At 48.7% G+C, this 16,187-nt stretch overlaps 1 protein-coding gene across 1 annotated transcript; it reads right to left on the bottom strand.

Moving 5' to 3' along the window:
• Positions 1 to 1,636: 1,636 nt before the first annotated feature.
• kcnk4a (potassium channel, subfamily K, member 4a) lies at positions 1,637 to 8,828 on the bottom strand. The gene is made up of 6 exons (XM_030367380.1): positions 8,630 to 8,828; positions 7,584 to 7,701; positions 7,209 to 7,369; positions 6,361 to 6,547; positions 4,441 to 4,577; positions 1,637 to 4,107 (listed from the first exon to the last, which is right to left on the bottom strand). Exons 1-6 carry the CDS (start codon positions 8,819 to 8,821, stop codon positions 3,058 to 3,060), a joined length of 1,845 nt encoding a protein of 614 aa, XP_030223240.1. The 5' UTR covers positions 8,822 to 8,828; the 3' UTR covers positions 1,637 to 3,057.
• Positions 8,829 to 16,187: the final 7,359 nt, after the last annotated feature.

Here is a 16,187-nt window from a genome sequence, read left to right as displayed (position 1 = left end):
GTGTGTGTCTGTGTGTTTGTTTGTTACACCAAACAATCCTACCTGGCCTTTTTATTTTTGTGTGATTTTGATTTTATTCTGTGTTACCTTCTTCACAAAAACCTGTTCGATATGATGTCACTCTGCTGGGATTGAAACGTCTTTATTCTGGTGTGTGTTTAGGGTTGTTTTCTGTAAATTACTGGCTGACAATAAAATTTGAACAAGAAAAACACAAGACCAATTGCTGAAGTCTGATTGGCTGTTTTGGGACTGACTCGCTCTCTGACTGTCCATAGTTGTGGGAGATTTAGTGTGATGAAGTATGGACATTTTTGGATATTTTTCTCGATGTAATAAGTAACTTCTGGGAGCCATTCCACATCTGCCGTTAAATTATCTCGAAACAACATCAAGGTTGGACCAAAGCAGTTCTATTTGAAGTGTGTGTGTGTGTGTGTGTGTGTGTGTGTGTGTGTGTGTGTGTGTGTGTGTGTGTGTGTGTGTGTGTGTGTGTGTGTGTGTGTGTGTGTGTGTGTCTGTGTCTGTGTGTCTGTGTGTCTGTGTGTGTGTGTATGTGTGTGTGTTTTGGGGTACTGGTTTTGGCGTGATGTGGTGAGCCCCCCAAGTAAACTAGGATCAGCATCTGTAAGTCTTTTGCACTTAACTACCGCTTGCTATATCCAACCTGTACTTATCCATGTAGAAAGCTGCACACACACACACACACACACACACGCACGCACACACACACACACACACACACACACACACACACACACACACACACACACACACACACACACACACACACACACACACACACACACAGGGTACCTCTGTCCTCTGGAGAGCGGGGGCGGGAGAGTCTTTTCAAAACACACACACAAACGCACACACACTCTCACACACACACTAACGGTACATGCCTACGTAAAGAGGTGGAGGGGGGAGGGTCCGCTGCTTGTCTGGCTGCTACAGGAGAGAGGGTTTGTTTGACTCCAGGGGGGTCGGGATGCAGAAGTCCGTGTTCCACCATGCACCCACCAACCTGACCCCTCCTTATGCACCACACCCCTGTGAGATGAGCTCCAGCAAGAACCCACACAAAGTGAGATCAAATTAAATCAGACACACACACCCTCGCACTTGTTTATCTATTGACCTGACTTTACTCGTCTTTACATGTCTTTCTTAACCTTTACCAGTGTTTAAAGGCTCACATCCCACCAAGCTCTGAATCTCAGGATTTGTAGCTTAATGATGTAACGTTTATTTTATTCGGTGACTGATAAAGTAAATGTGGTTTATTTTACATATGATTAATAAATTACATATGATTTTATGTGTGATTAACGAGTCGTGCTCTCCTTTTCATTGTCCTCCGTCGGTTTAACCCGTCGAGGCGCATCGCTGCCCCCTGCAGGAAGGTGGAAGTGCATCAACTACGAGTCGACCCGCGAGCACATCCCATGTTTTTGTGCTCGCGTGTTTTGTGCTCCCACGTTTCTTTAAAAGCCCCCCCCCCCCCCCCCCCCCCCGCGCCCCCTCCATGCAGTCACAATGTCCAGAAAGTGTCCCTCCCCACACACACACACACACACACACACACACACACACACACACACACACACACACACACACACACACACACACACACACACACGACGTTGTCCTTGTTTATGTCCTTATGTATCCTGTATTTAATGTGTTTCTAATGTGTGTATTGTGTTTAACTTTGCTTGAGTATCTTTTAGTAAAGGCATACACAGGGACAGCGGTATGCATGGTATCTATTTTATATTTAAATGAGACAATGTACAATGTATTTTTCCCTGCTCATTACACTTCTAGCTGGGAAGTCGAGACCACAGACCACAGCCACTCCGTGTCATTTCCACAAGTAACACAGAGTCAAATGCTTTTTTTAGGGGTCCAAGCCAACAGGTTGGATCCCTATTGTTTTTGTTGTAATTATATCAGTAGACCTATAACTTAACACTGGAGACTGGAGACTTGGGTGACGACCACAACACTGCCTTACCCCCACACCTCATCAAACCCAACACGGGACGGACCTGGTTGAGGGGGGAAACGTGTTCTTTGCTTTGAGCGTCGATTAAGATCATTCCTATGATCCTGTGTGTAAATACAATTAAAATATGGTTGGTTAGTGAGGGCAACAGAAGATGGTAAGTAGACACAAAGTCATGTTAAATAAGTAGTGACACGGTAGTGAAATGCAGGTTTATATAAATGACACCAGTTTGTGTGGTCAGTAACGGTGATGTTCTTGATCCTAATCAAAGTTCATGGTCAGATTTGAGGCCACTTTGCAGTACCCTTTTCTAAACAGCGGAGGGCGGCCTTTCCTCCATTATGTGGTGTCGTTAATGCAGACTGGAAAGATGCCCTGCGTCTAAATCTTTACAAAAATACGACTATGGAATTTCCTCCTGAAAGAAGAGGAATTTGTTCGATTGATACAATCCGAACTATAAATCATTGAAGAAGGGTACGTGATATCCCCCTGAAAGGCATTGTGGGTGTTATGTAATGAATTGAACCCAGGGCCCTTATTGGTCGTTTCTTGAACTTATTTGTTAAATTGTAAACCGTTAACTCATGTATAGACTAGATAAAGACACACTAGTATACATACTCGTTTAGTGCTGAGCGCTTAAAGGCTTTGTGTGATTGATTACATTTGATTACATTACAATCAACTGGATTTTGGCTTTCACAGTCATGGTTTTGCACACACAGATAAATCACTACAACAACTAAATCAAGATAGCAACATGACAACATGTTTATAGAATCCTTCATTTGGCCACTGACCACAAAAAGGCTTCTGATAAATGGCAAAAACAAAACATTGTTAATTTGTGTCTTTGTCCGAGAGGGAGAGTATCTCTCTGGTCTCTCCCCTGGTCTCAGAGGGGGAGAGTATCTCTCTGGTCTCCCCCCTGGTCTCAGAGGGGGAGAGATACTCTCCCCCTCTGAGACCAGGGGGGGAGAGTATCTCTCTGCCCCCTTGTCACAAAGGGGGGAGAGCGATACTGCCCCCCGGTGGCCTCAGAGGGGGGAGTGTGGGGGCGGTGTGGGGGGGTTGGACGGCGGCTGTATGTCACTGCTGTGCCTCTTCCTGGCCACCAGGGGGCTGAGCTGTGCGGGCGGCGCCCTCCTCATGCTCCTCTTCCTGTTTGGTTTGCGCGGCCGCCCGCCCCCCGGCTCCGCCCCGCCCCCCTCCGGCTGGGCGCGGTCGCTCAGCGTGTCCGAGGACTCGTCGATGTACGCCAGGTTCTCCCCGAAGAAGTCCAGCAGCTGGCAGTCGGGCGGCGGCGGCGGGGGGGGCGAGGGCGGGGGGGAGGGGCCCAGCGAGGGGGGAGGAGGAGGTGGCGAGGGGGAGGAGGAGGAAGGCCGTCGGGTGGAGACAGGGGACGGCCCCTGCTCCGGATCGTCGGGCCCCGAGACCAGGAGCAGCTCCCGGAGCTCGGTCGCAGAGTCTTCCTCCGGGGAGGGGGGACGGGCCGGGGGGCCGGGCCACGCCTTCTCCTCCTCCGCCGCGCCGCGGCCCGGCGGCGGGCCGGGCTGGAAGCCCTCGGGCCCCGAGGAGCAGGAGGAGCAGGAGGAGCGGGAGGAGCGGGACACGGCGTCTGAGCGGGAGTCGCAGGACGACAGCGGGCCCCCGGGCCCCCCCAGCCGGGGCCGCAGGAGGTCCAGCCTCAGGGTGGAGTGCGCCACGGGGAGCGAGAGCGAGCGGGCGAACGAGCGCACCCCCGGGTGCCCCCCCAGGCCGAGCCCCGCCCGGGGCACCGTGGCCACCTCCACGCCCCCGCGGCCCTTGGCCCCGGGGCCGGGCGGGAGGCCGGTCTCCAGCCACACCATGGAGCCCCCCGGGAGGTCCGGCCAGCGGTTGCGCAGGTGTCCGTTCTCGGACCCGCCGCGCACCAGGTACCCCAGGGTGGCCTGCGCCCCCCGCCGCACCCGCCGCCGCTCGCTGCGCTTCCAGCGGCGGCGCTGCAGCAGGAAGGGGTCGTTGAACTCCAGCGGGTTGGGGATCCGGAAGTCCATGTTCTGGATGTTCTGGTGCCAGTCGGTGGCGTGGGCCCGGAGCTCCTCCATCTTGGGGGGGGGGGCAGCGGGAGGATGGAGTAAGCATATATACGAAATCAAATGATAGATAGACATTCTTTCATTCTATTCATTCTGAAATCGCTGCGGCCTCCGCACGGCCCGGGGTGGAGAGCCCTTACTGGCTGATCAGTGGTTACCCGGTCGGCTGCCGACTAGCTGCTGCTCTGATACGCGCAGTGTTGACAGATTGGGACCGATTTCCCGCCCAATCGGGCTACCCTGGCTGCAGCCCACCGGCGGCCCTGCATCCCAAGAATGGGAGGCCAACCTGAGGGGGTTCTCAACAGACGGGGTCAGGGGTCACACGGTCTAGCGTCTCACCTCGGCGCGGGTCCTCTTGGAGAGCACCCTCAGCCATTTACCGATCATGGCCAGGATGGAGGCGAAGTAGGCCAGGCCGAACACGATCCACAGCCACACCAGAGGCTTCAGGATGATGTCGCTGTCACGGCCTGAGCCTATTCAGAGGAGGAAGGTTATCTATATGATGAAAGCCTGAGCCTGTTTAGAGTAGGAAGCTTAACCCTATGAGGCCTGAGCCTGTTTAGTGTAGGAAGGTTAACCCTATGAGGCCTGAGCCTGTTTAGAGGAGGAAGGTTAACCCTATGAGGCCTGAGCCTGTTTAGAATAAGAAGGTTAACCCTAGGATGAAGGTCTGAGCCTGTTTAGCGTGGGAAGGTTAACCCTATGAGGCCTGAGCCTGTTTAGAGGAGGAAGGTTAACCCTATGAGGCCTGAGCCTGTTTAGAATAAGACGGTTAACCCTAGGATGAAGGTCTGAGCCTGTTTAGCGTGGGAAGGTTAACCTTTTGAAGAAGGCCCGAGCCTGTTTAGAGTAGGAAGCACGTTAACTCTATGACAAAGGCCTGAACCTGTATGAAGCAGGTTAAAGGCCCATACCCACCAGTTCCGTCTGAGATATGGCTCAGCGACGTCCCAGGACAGGACACTGTGTTTTTTGACCTCGTGGAACAACAATTCATCATCCATATTTCAGTCCCATTTTGAAATATGGATGATGAATTCAATCAGTTGACTTCTGATTGATTTCCTGAATTACTTTTTGTAACGTTAATGTATCAATCGGCGGAAAGTGTAAACCCATGAATATTCATAGACTGTGCTACCTGATTATGTTAGACTGTTTCCAAAACAGGTAGGCTTTGAGATAAAATAAGTAATGATGTCTGTGAGTCTGTAACAAATCCTACATAGTAATTGTTGTAGTATTCAACCATTAGCAAGGTGCCACTGATTAGCTATTGATACCATAGATAGACTTTATAATATTACCCTGTTAGTGAATTGCATAGGGGTCAATGTAAGCTCATGAATATTCATGAGAAAATGCAAACTGATTGGCTGTAGAAGTGTTCTGAGACACGGCTGCGAACCGATCGTAAACGTATCGTAAACGCAGTGTCGGTTTGGGGACGGTTCTGTGCCGCGACCGTAGATAGTCGAATAGCCTATTTTGACTAGAATTGTTTATATTGTCTGCGGCAAACGTTTTACTGTCATAACGCTTCTTAGAAGGATCTGGTGGCTAATTGGCCTTTACCCTATTTACCTGAGCCTATTTGGAGTGGGAAGCAGGTTAACCCTATGACAAAGAGTATTTTGATATAATACTCTTGAATTTGAACTAGACTAGATGTTTTTCACTTGGGGGGGTGGAAGACAGGGGATTGCATTCTTGAAATAAACAAATGTAAAATAATATAAAAGATTACAGATATATGGAAATAAATATATTAGAAATAGTGTTCAATAAATCTAGTATGATGGCTTGTCGTTAAATTGTGTCCATTTGTGTTTGCTAAATAAACACACAGGGAAGACATGCAGAATTGCTGTCTATTTCTATAAACCTTGTCCCACTGGCCATTTCCTTCTTGCAGTAATGGTTGTGTTAGTCTGGCCCTCTCTGTTCAGCCACTGCATGTGGTTTCATGTGAGGTGGTGCGGCACGGTTCTGGATGACAATTGAGTGGTACACCAAGTCAAAGATTTGGACCACTGCACTAGAGCATTTGTGTTAGTATGTTTCCATTTAATATAAAGAAATAATAATCGTATCTGTTTGAAACATGCTGGGCCGAAATTGGTACTTATTCTAATGAAACCACGGTTCATACCTTACGTTCAGATCCACTGAAGCGGGAAGGCAGTTGTTAGCATGACGGTGGAATCTATGGGTCTCGTCTGTACGCATTCAGTGTGCAGTTCGATCGTGACCCACCTGGAACGAAGTCTCCAAAGCCCACGGTGGTGAGAGTGATGACTACAAAGTAGATGGACTCCAGGAAGGTCCACCTCTCCACCTCCTGGAACACCAGTGTGGGCACCACCAGGAAGATCAGGCAGCCAATCAGGATGGAGATCACCGCCGAACTCACGCGAACTATGGTGGGACTGAGGTTGCGCTTCTGCAACCGAACCGAGAGGACGAAAGGTTTAGTTCAACAACGGCTATGCATAGTGCTGTCAAAACTAATCAGGGCTCGCACTGGACTTCAAAGTGCAGAACACATCACTACAGCAAGTGGTTTTAGATGGTTTTTTTAATTTTTAATTCATTATTCTGTCTGTTCTAGCATGTTGCAGGGCCCAGCATCCCATCACCGATATATACATATGTATGTATGTATGTATGTATGTATGTATGTATGTATGTATGTATGTATGTATGTATGTATGTATGTATGTATGTATGTATGTATGTATGTATGTCAATCCTAGCACCTGTTGCACTGTTTGATCACCCCTGGAAGGAGGGATCCCCCACTCTACGTTCCTCCTCAAGTTTTTCTTGCCCTCACGGGGGCTAGGGTCAGGAGGGTGTCATACATATATGGCCTCTTAAGCCCTTTGAGACTGTAATGGTGATTATACTTAGAATATAAAATACCATTCTACGACTAAAATTGAATTGAGTTTGCTATAGGACAGAAACAAAAAAAAAAAGTGTCTAAAATGTTAACACCCATCATCTTGTCACAGAAAAGGTTTAAAAGGTATGACCGTATGACTGCTGCAGCAACGCGAAGCGAGCCCCATGTGTTCCTGGCCGCCCACCGACCAACTCACCAGGAACAGGGTCTCGATCCGGGCCACGGCCTTCCGGAGCACGGTGCCCATGTGGTCGCTGACCCCGGCCAGCAGAATGCCAAACATCGGGATACCCACCAGGGCGTAGCAGACGCAGAAGAGCTGGCCGAACCAGGTGCGAGGGGACAGGTTCCCAAAGCCTGTAAACACAGACACCAAAGGAGCTACATTCAGCTGAAGGAACTCTGAACAGTCTGTTCTGTGTGTTCCACTGAGTGGAGAATGCTGCCACTGTTTGTGGAGTAAACTGCTGCAGTTTGTGGAGCGGGGAAACCCCCAGCGTTGGGGGTCCACAGGGCTGTACCTGTAAGAGTTAATCAGACTCATCCTGAGAGCCGGCCCCAGGTCACCTACCGATGGTGGTGATGATGGTCCCGCAGAAGAAGAAAGCATTGATAAGGTCCCAGTTGCTAGTGTAGTTCGACAAACTGCTGCTCAGATCCAGGCCTGCATCCACAGCCGATACCATGCCCTGCAGGAACGGAAGATTAGAGACATGGTCTGAGCCTCGTCTTACCATTAATAAGTTCTTTAAACAACCTTAAAGTTACACGATGTAACTACATCTACTGTGTTGTTGTTTTTTTGCCGTAGGGGGATATCTCAGACAATAGTCACTGTCGTCTTAAAATGATATAGCTATAACTGTCCCTAAAACTCAAGCTAGACTAGAGGCTGCCAATGGGATAAACTTGCACAGTGACGCTATAAGCTCTCATTAACTCAACCCCAATTTGTAAACCTCACAAGATGATTTGACGCGGGCATGCCATTTGAATCAAATTATTCAGCTGTTTTAAATCCAAAAAGGGGCGTCAGGGTGATGTTTTCTACATTGACCCCCCAACCGACGTCTTGTGCTGACTTTGACGTTGGTGAGAATCCCCCTGGCTGCTCCTTCCCCATGGGGACTGTGATTGTTTAATTATCCGGCTGGGAAACAGAGCTAAGTGTGCACTCATGACTAATGGTTGCGATTGCCTGGAAGTAGGGCCATTGTGTGTGTGCGTGTGCGTGTGTGTGTCACCCCAGTGGTGGGTTCAGAACCCAAAACATTATTAGCACCATTGCTGCTTGTAACTCTGACATTAGACATTAGCATCAATTGCACTTCCAAAGGATCAATCAAAAGTCGCAACTAGGAATGGTTAATTTGATTGGAGATACCATAAAGCAACTGAATGCTCTAAGGGCTCTAAGAAAGAGAGACTGTTGGGGTATAACAGAAGAGAGACCTTATCATCTCACCAGAGGCAGCGACTCTGTAAGCACACACACACACACACACACACACACACACACACACACACACACACACACACACACACACACACACACACACACACACACACACACACACACACACACACACACACACACACACACACACACACACACACCATCATGAGCTGGTTGAAGGCCTCGGGGCTGACGCAGTGAGAGTGGTTGCGGAGGAAGCGGTCCCTGACGTCCACCAGCCGGTCGTAGGCCTGGCTCTCCTGGGGCGCCTCCAGCGTGCGGAACACCAGCGCCCCCATCGCCAGGTACAGCATGACCCCCACCAACAGGGCCAACAGCGTGAGGCGTCGCATCCTCGCACCCAATCCCTCCCTCCACCCTCCACCACCATAACCTCCGCTCCCTCCCTCCTCGCTCCTCTCTCCTCCCCTCCGGGGGGGGGGGGGGGGGTCAGGGGTCGGGGGCCGCTCTGTGGAGAAGGGGCCCGGGCGTCAGGATGCAGCGTGGGGTGGGGCCGCAGCAGGCCCTCTGCACAAACAGGAAGTTCATTTAGAGACACGTGTTCTCAGCTTATGTTCACCGCGGCTCCGGGTCGCGTCAGAGGGGTGCCCCCCGAGCAGGTCGGCGAAACAGAACAAAGGAGCAGGTGATCGCGTCCCGACACATCCTCCCCTGGCCCGCTGCACACAGCGGTCCTGCGGGAAGCAGGTGGGAACATTTACACAAACATTGGAACCTTTGAACAGCGCCGGCTGCAGTGAATGAGGTTCACGGGCTAATGATCTGCATCCAGTGCCACTGCGGTCTGACGCTGTAGATGCTGAAGTTTAAGATGATTGCTAATCATCAGACTCCTAAATGTAAGACATATTTGTGTTTGTTGATGCTGCTAATCTAGAAGGTGCTTCACATGTGCACACACCAGTGCATCTTGGATGTTGTTTTCAGCTTTGCCCTGGCAGGGTCCATCACCATGTCACACCGACCATGGTCCATCACCATGTCACACCGACCATGGTCCATCACCATGTCACACCGACCATGGTCCATCACCATGTCACACCGACCATGGTCCATCACCATGTCACACCGACCATGGTCCATCACCATGTCACACCGACCATGGTGAATCACCATGTCACCCCGACCATGGTCCATCACCATGTCACACCGACCATGGTCCATCACCATGTCACACCGACCATGGTCCATCACCATGTCACACCGACCATGGTGAATCACCATGTCACCCCGACCATGGTCCATCACCATGTCACACCGACCATGGTCCATCACCATGTCACACCGACCATGGTCCATCACCATGTCACAACGACCATGGTGAATCACCATGTCACCCCGACCATGGTCCATCACCATGTCACACCGACCATGGTCCATCACCATGTCACACCGACCATGGTCCATCACCATGTCACACCGACCATGGTCCATCACCATGTCACACCGACCATGGTCCATCACCATGTCACACCGACCATGGTGAATCACCATGTCACCGCGACCATGCCGCACAATTTCATAACTTGTGGCGGCAACTGTAGTGTGATTGCCTAGTGTTTAGACCCCTTATGCTCCCATGACAACCCAATGGAAAACAACCCCTCTCTCTCTCTCTCTCTCTCGACACTGCAGGTTACTCCTCTTGTCCTGATGCTTTATGGCCACCAACACTCACACCTCGCTAGAACAAACAGAGTCCTGCCATCGGAAACAAAGCAACGCTTCAGGCAGACGAGCAAGCCATGTACATCTTGATGGATGAGTCCAATAAGCTGCCTCACTTGGCCCCGGCCTCCTTTTTCCTACCGGCCGCTCAGCGTTGAGAGCGCTGACATCACGTCTATCGGGGTTCACATCAAGGGGCATTTAGACATAATAAGCCAGACAGAGAGAGGCAAACAGAAGAGACACAAGGCTGGTTGCCTGGATGCGGACCTGTCTGGGAGTCCGGCCAACGCCGGTGCATCTGCCTTTAAACGCGGCCTGTAACGTTGTCTCATGTTAATCTGGGGCAGGATATGTTTTAAGTAATTTCCTCGGACATTACTTAGAAGCAGCAGTGGTTGCCGCCCTGCCGCCCCGCCCCCCCCCCCCCCCCCCCCCCCCCCCCCCACCCCTCTGACAGGGGGGAGCTCTGTCCTGTAACGCGTTTCTAAGGAACCTTGACACTCCTGGCAGTGTTCTGAGACTTCCCAGCAGACAGAGAGACAGCCTGTTAGGATTTTGGACCAAATTAAGCACAAGGCTTGGGTTGTGTGTATGGATAGTCTCTTTCCCTTCCCAACCACCGGCTCTCCTGAGCTCAAAGTCTTTGCCAAGTTATCATTGGCTAATCCTCCCCCGGGCACATTTTGATATTTTCAGTCCGATAGCGGGCGGAAGGAGGAAAAGCGTAGACGTACAGCGGCGCTTTTGAAGGGCTGTGAGCTAATCTCAACATAAACAGTGTGACACAGGGGAGCAGTCAATCATACGATTTCCGAGAGGAATAGAAGTTGGGCGAGAGGAGGACTGAACCGTTGCACCGAGAAGAAGAATAGAGGAGAAACCACTTGAGAATCTAGTTTTCCTGCACTCGCAATACAATATATTTTATGCACTAAGGGAATGTACTGCTCTGTACTGCATTTTAGAACACTATTTTTCTAACGCTTATTGTTATAAAATGCTTCTGAAGTAAATGTTTGTTATTTGTTTTTTTTATAGAAGTTGTTGACCTACTACACATTCAACTATATCAATTTTTTTGGAATACGTCTCTCAATAGAGTAACATTGCAGTATGCTGTTGATTTGATATGACATTGCACCGGTCTTCTGAGTATTGAATCCCGTCGTAGTGCTGTTACCGCTGTGTTACCATTGTGCCAGCAGTTTCTCAGGATTCGGACAGCTCTAAAGCACAATATATACAGTCTGCCGGGAGTCAAAGCAAGTCCAGCCCATTTCTCTGTGATGTCAAACCACAAGAGGGAACTCTTGTGATTGCAATAGGATTTTACTTAACAGACGTTAATTGTAGCGATACAACAATACAACACAACTTATCTCTGCAGATAGAAGTGGCAGTAGCTCCTGAATGGACTAAAAGCATTGGTTACTATATGTGCTGTTTGAAAAAGATTGCACCTGATGCTGTCCACAAAACCTTGAATTACTGCTGCACAATCTCAAATATTCTCTCCCTAAAAATAATTCTTAATGTCTGAATGTTGGAAAGAGGCCGCAGCTAAAGTTCAGCTCTTGGGAAAACACAGATATATTAAGAGCTGGGAATGGGCAATAACTGCTGATCCTCGTTTTGACTGCCGTGACATGCTGGTCGTGGAGGGATTGACATCCATGTGCACTGATGATGTGTGAATGTATATAATGCCATGAATTATATGTTAAAATAGAGCTGAGGAAAAACGGGTGACATACAGGGTTGTGCAGATGTCAACTATGCAGAGGCCGAAATGAAGGATACAGCTTTAAACCGGGGCGTGCACTGGTTCAACCATCAAGATTAAAGCCCCCTGAGAACATTGGCTTGACGTTACATGAAAACATCATCAAACTACCGGAATAAGTTGCAACAACAAAGTGCTGTCTGAGCGGGAACCGAAACGCAGAACTCATGTTTAAAGAGCAGACACACATGGCCAAACGAACCCTCATGGATGAAGCAGAACCCTTTAAAACCACTTGCTGCTTACCTTAAGCTGGCTGAGCGGGAGCTATCCAGAGGGTTGTAGCGGGCAGCACGCGGGGTCCTCTCAACATCCAGCCCTCCTCCAGAAGCAGAGCATGTTTATGTGTGGTGTGTGGAGTGTGTGTGAGAGAAGGTGTTTCCCCATTCTCTGTACCGTACATCACCCTCTGACAGCTGAGGACGCTATGGGAGAAACAAGGGGCCCGAGTGGTGTGTGTGTGTGTGTGTGTGTGTGTGTGTGTGTGTGTGTGTGTGTGTGTGTGTGTGTGTGTGTGTGTGTGTGTGTGTGTGTGTGTGTGTGGTGGCAATACGTCTCGGCCGTGCAACCAAGGAGAGGGAAAGGGGGGACCCTGTGTTTCCTGAGTACTGTGTGTGTGTGTGTGTGGGGGGGGGTCTCTCTGTCTCAGTGTGCTTCAGTGTGTGGATGTCTCTCTGTGTGCGTCTGTCTCAGTGTGTGTGTCTATGTCTGTGTGTGTGTGTCTCAGTGTATGGGTCTATCTGTTTCAGTGTGTTTGTGTGCGTCTCTGTGTGCGTCTCTGTGTGCGTGTGTGTGTGCGTGTGTGTGTGTGTGTGTGTGTGTGTGTTAGGGCTTTGACTTCGAACTTCGTGATTCGAATATAATTCGAATATCAAAAAAACAAAACAAAATTCGAACGAATATTAGGCAGCCCTTAATATTCGAACCTGTTATGGGCAGGCCAAGAGGGAGAGACGTCGGAGAACCCATGCACTCTATTCATAATATTGTAATGACCACGGAAGAGGCAGTGAATGAAGTATTGATTAGACAGCGATTTATTAGAAACATAATAAACCGTTGGAACACGCAAGACCGGTAACCACAGCAACGCCTGTAAACAAACCTCGTAAAGCCCAATCCAGGGCTGAATCCGAATACTCACACTTATAGTATGCATTTTGTAGTACGCCACAAATATAGCGCGTCCGAATGCTCAGTGTGCATTGTGTAGTACGGAAAACGTTTCCGAATGCGTACTACCGCCACAGTATACAACGGTAGGTCACTACGTTACCAGACTACGGGTGTGGTAACGAACGAAGAAGAGATGGCTGACCCGACACTACCAACAGCGGCTTAGAAAGACGTCATAGAAAGCGGCGAAAAAAAGAGACATTATAAAGAGTAAAAAAGTAAAGTAAGTAATTAAGTAAAAAGAGACATTTTTAATTTAATAGCAACGATGACAAGACGGAAAACAGGTAACTTATCAAGGTAATTTTGCCGGCATCTGAGGGGAGACACGTCATCTCCAAACATCCGGTGGAGTTACGGCGGTGTTCGGAAGAGTTCAGAGGCGTTCTACGCATAGCTGTAGACCGTTCTAGGCGTTCTACACTGAACATAAATAGTATGTACTAAGTATTCGGATTCAGCCCAGGTATTACTGAAGGCATTTAAAGGTTGTATAGGTGATTTGCTTTTTTGGCCATTTTTGCAAAATCACTTGAAATCCTTATCATAACCCGCTTACAGCCACTGAGTTAGAAGTACTGACATGAAAATTAAACAAGTCAATCATCTGTGGAACGGGCAGGGCTCGAAAAACTCCAGCCAATCATTTCCATTGCCACCGAGTTGCATTGGACAGTAAGTACGTCAATCAAACGGTCGTACTGCACTCCCCCTCCCCCGCGCCCCGCGCGCGACCCCTTCGTGCAGTACTCGTGACCCAGAGCTCGTGACCCAGAGCAAGCTCCTGTTTGTTGTTATCCTGCGGTAGCTACTGGAACTAGTTAATCCACATTTGGACCTAGCAGTAGAAGACAATTTCCATGGCAGACAAGACGCCACCATCCCCACCACCACCACCACCACCAGCAAAGAGAAGGAAAACTCTTTTTCAGAGAGTAATTGATAATAAAAACGCTGAAAGAGAAAAACTGAAATCAAGAATAATCCTAGGCGCTGCTTTCGAACGTTGGCGGCAACTGAAGGACGAGAAGGGTCTAAAAACCGATGCTTGTGTGGCGGTTGACCTAGTTTCAAAGTTTATACCGTTTATACTCGGTAATACCGGTGTGGAGACGAGTGTATTACTCGGTGTGAAAATGTCCACACCGCGGCAACCCTAGTGAAAACCAGGACTTCCAATACAATTATATGAAACAAACATACATTTTCTAAAAATAGTAATGATTTATGTGACCGTTTAATGTTTATAACATCTGGTCCAACCATTGCAGCGAGAACGTATTCTCAGCAGGGGGTGCAGGGAAAAAAAAAAATTCAGCCTGCACTAGACTCGCAACTCGTTACATTGATAAAAAAAAGATGTATAGCAGCGCAGCTCAATTACACCAGTGCATGCGCGGACAGTTGAAAATCGATCGTTCACATCCAGCTGCTCACAGAACAAGTTTAGCGCACCCCCGCTACCCTCACACTTTTTCATCTAACCTTTTTTCAGCACTAGGTCATATGAGCATTAAATAAATGCTGCGTCTCAAAATGCCTTGGACAGCAGCGAGGATGACTCGCTTTGCCACGGGCCGAAACAGTTCGGAGCGACCACAGCCAGAGCGAACACAGCGGGGCAGAGGAGTGTCAGGAATAGTCTTTGGTGTACACATCAGTACGGCCTATTTGCACTACTGTTTAGTGGCAATGCAGTGTTTTATTCGATGCCTTTTTATTTTCGTATATTATTTCAATGAATACAATTTATTTATTCATAAAAAACGGATCTGGTCTTCAAATCTTTTTTCCAAATATAGGTCGTCTTACAATGGGGTTTGTGTTTATATTCGGACCAATACGGTACAGCGGGCGCTCACATGACGTTAAGCATTTCCTGGTGCATAATGTGACGCTTCAGAACCTAAAATCCCGTTTCTCCCCGTTGACACGACAACACATAACCGGCGTTTTCAGAAATCTCCACTTTGGCCGGAGTTTTTAGAAATGATCGTTTTCTGTGATAAGACAGGGCCTCGGACAGGGGGTGTTGCAGCACCCCCAGCACTCCTACTTCCCGCGGTACTGGGTGCAACTTACAGCTGAATGTAGTGCCATGTTGTTAAACGAAAACCTACGCTAGCCTGGCTCGCTCTCGCGCATCTCTGTTCGCGCTCGTGCATGATTGCGCGTCCAGGTACTTGGAATGGGTGGAGTCAGAGTCAGCGTTGAAGGAGAGGGGGTAGGACCATTTGAGTTGTGTATTTTCAAAATCTGCTGGCGTTTCGCAAATCACCTACCCAACCTTTAATGGTCAAAATATTATTAATAGATATTCGAATATATTCGAATACTAATATTAATAAACAAACGAACTTCGAATATGATTTTTGGCCAAAAGTCAAAGCCCTTGTGTGTGTGTGTGTGTGTGTGTGTGTGTGTGTGTGTGTGTGTGTGTGTGTGTGTGTGTGTGTGTGTGTGTGTGTGTGTGTGTCTTTGAGTGTGTTTTCTATAGTGATCTAATTCCCCAGCCTTTAAAAAACTTCTTCTTTAGCATTTTGTTGAGGTAAACCAAAGTGAGTTCTGCAGTCCCAACAAAGTGCTTCTCTCTCACCTGAGGAGAACAGCAGTCAGAAGGTGGTGGAAGGAGAGCAGACATGGCTGCTGCAGCTCTGGGACCTTGTTAACTTGTCTCAGCCCGACCCCCCCCCCCCCCTTGCAGAATATTGCCTAGAATAGGCAAGTAAGAGGAAAGAGCGCCGCTAGTTAAAATCCTTTCTTGGACATAATTCAGTAAAGAAAAATAACGGAGTGCAGCCTGCAAGACGATCCAACCGAACTATCAGAGGAAGTCTTTAAAGTCGTTACAAGGCTTCCTAACTGCAGAAGGGTTTATTAACGTAACAGCAGCCTGTATGGTAAAATACATCAAATGATTAAGATCTAATTTTATCCATATCCCCAACCCAAGTGTAGAACACCCACTTAATGCACATACTTATGATAAATGTACTTATTGTAAGTCGCGTTGGATACTAGCGTCTGTTGAATTAATGTAAATGTGGATGTAGAATAAACCAGAAGAC

The sequence above is a fragment of the Gadus morhua genome, chromosome 10 (genome assembly GCF_902167405.1).
Source record: "Gadus morhua chromosome 10, gadMor3.0, whole genome shotgun sequence".
Taxonomy (NCBI): Eukaryota; Metazoa; Chordata; class Actinopteri; order Gadiformes; family Gadidae; genus Gadus; species Gadus morhua.
The sequence above is the reverse complement of the archived record's forward strand: the minus strand, read 5'-3'. Positions and strand labels throughout refer to the sequence as shown.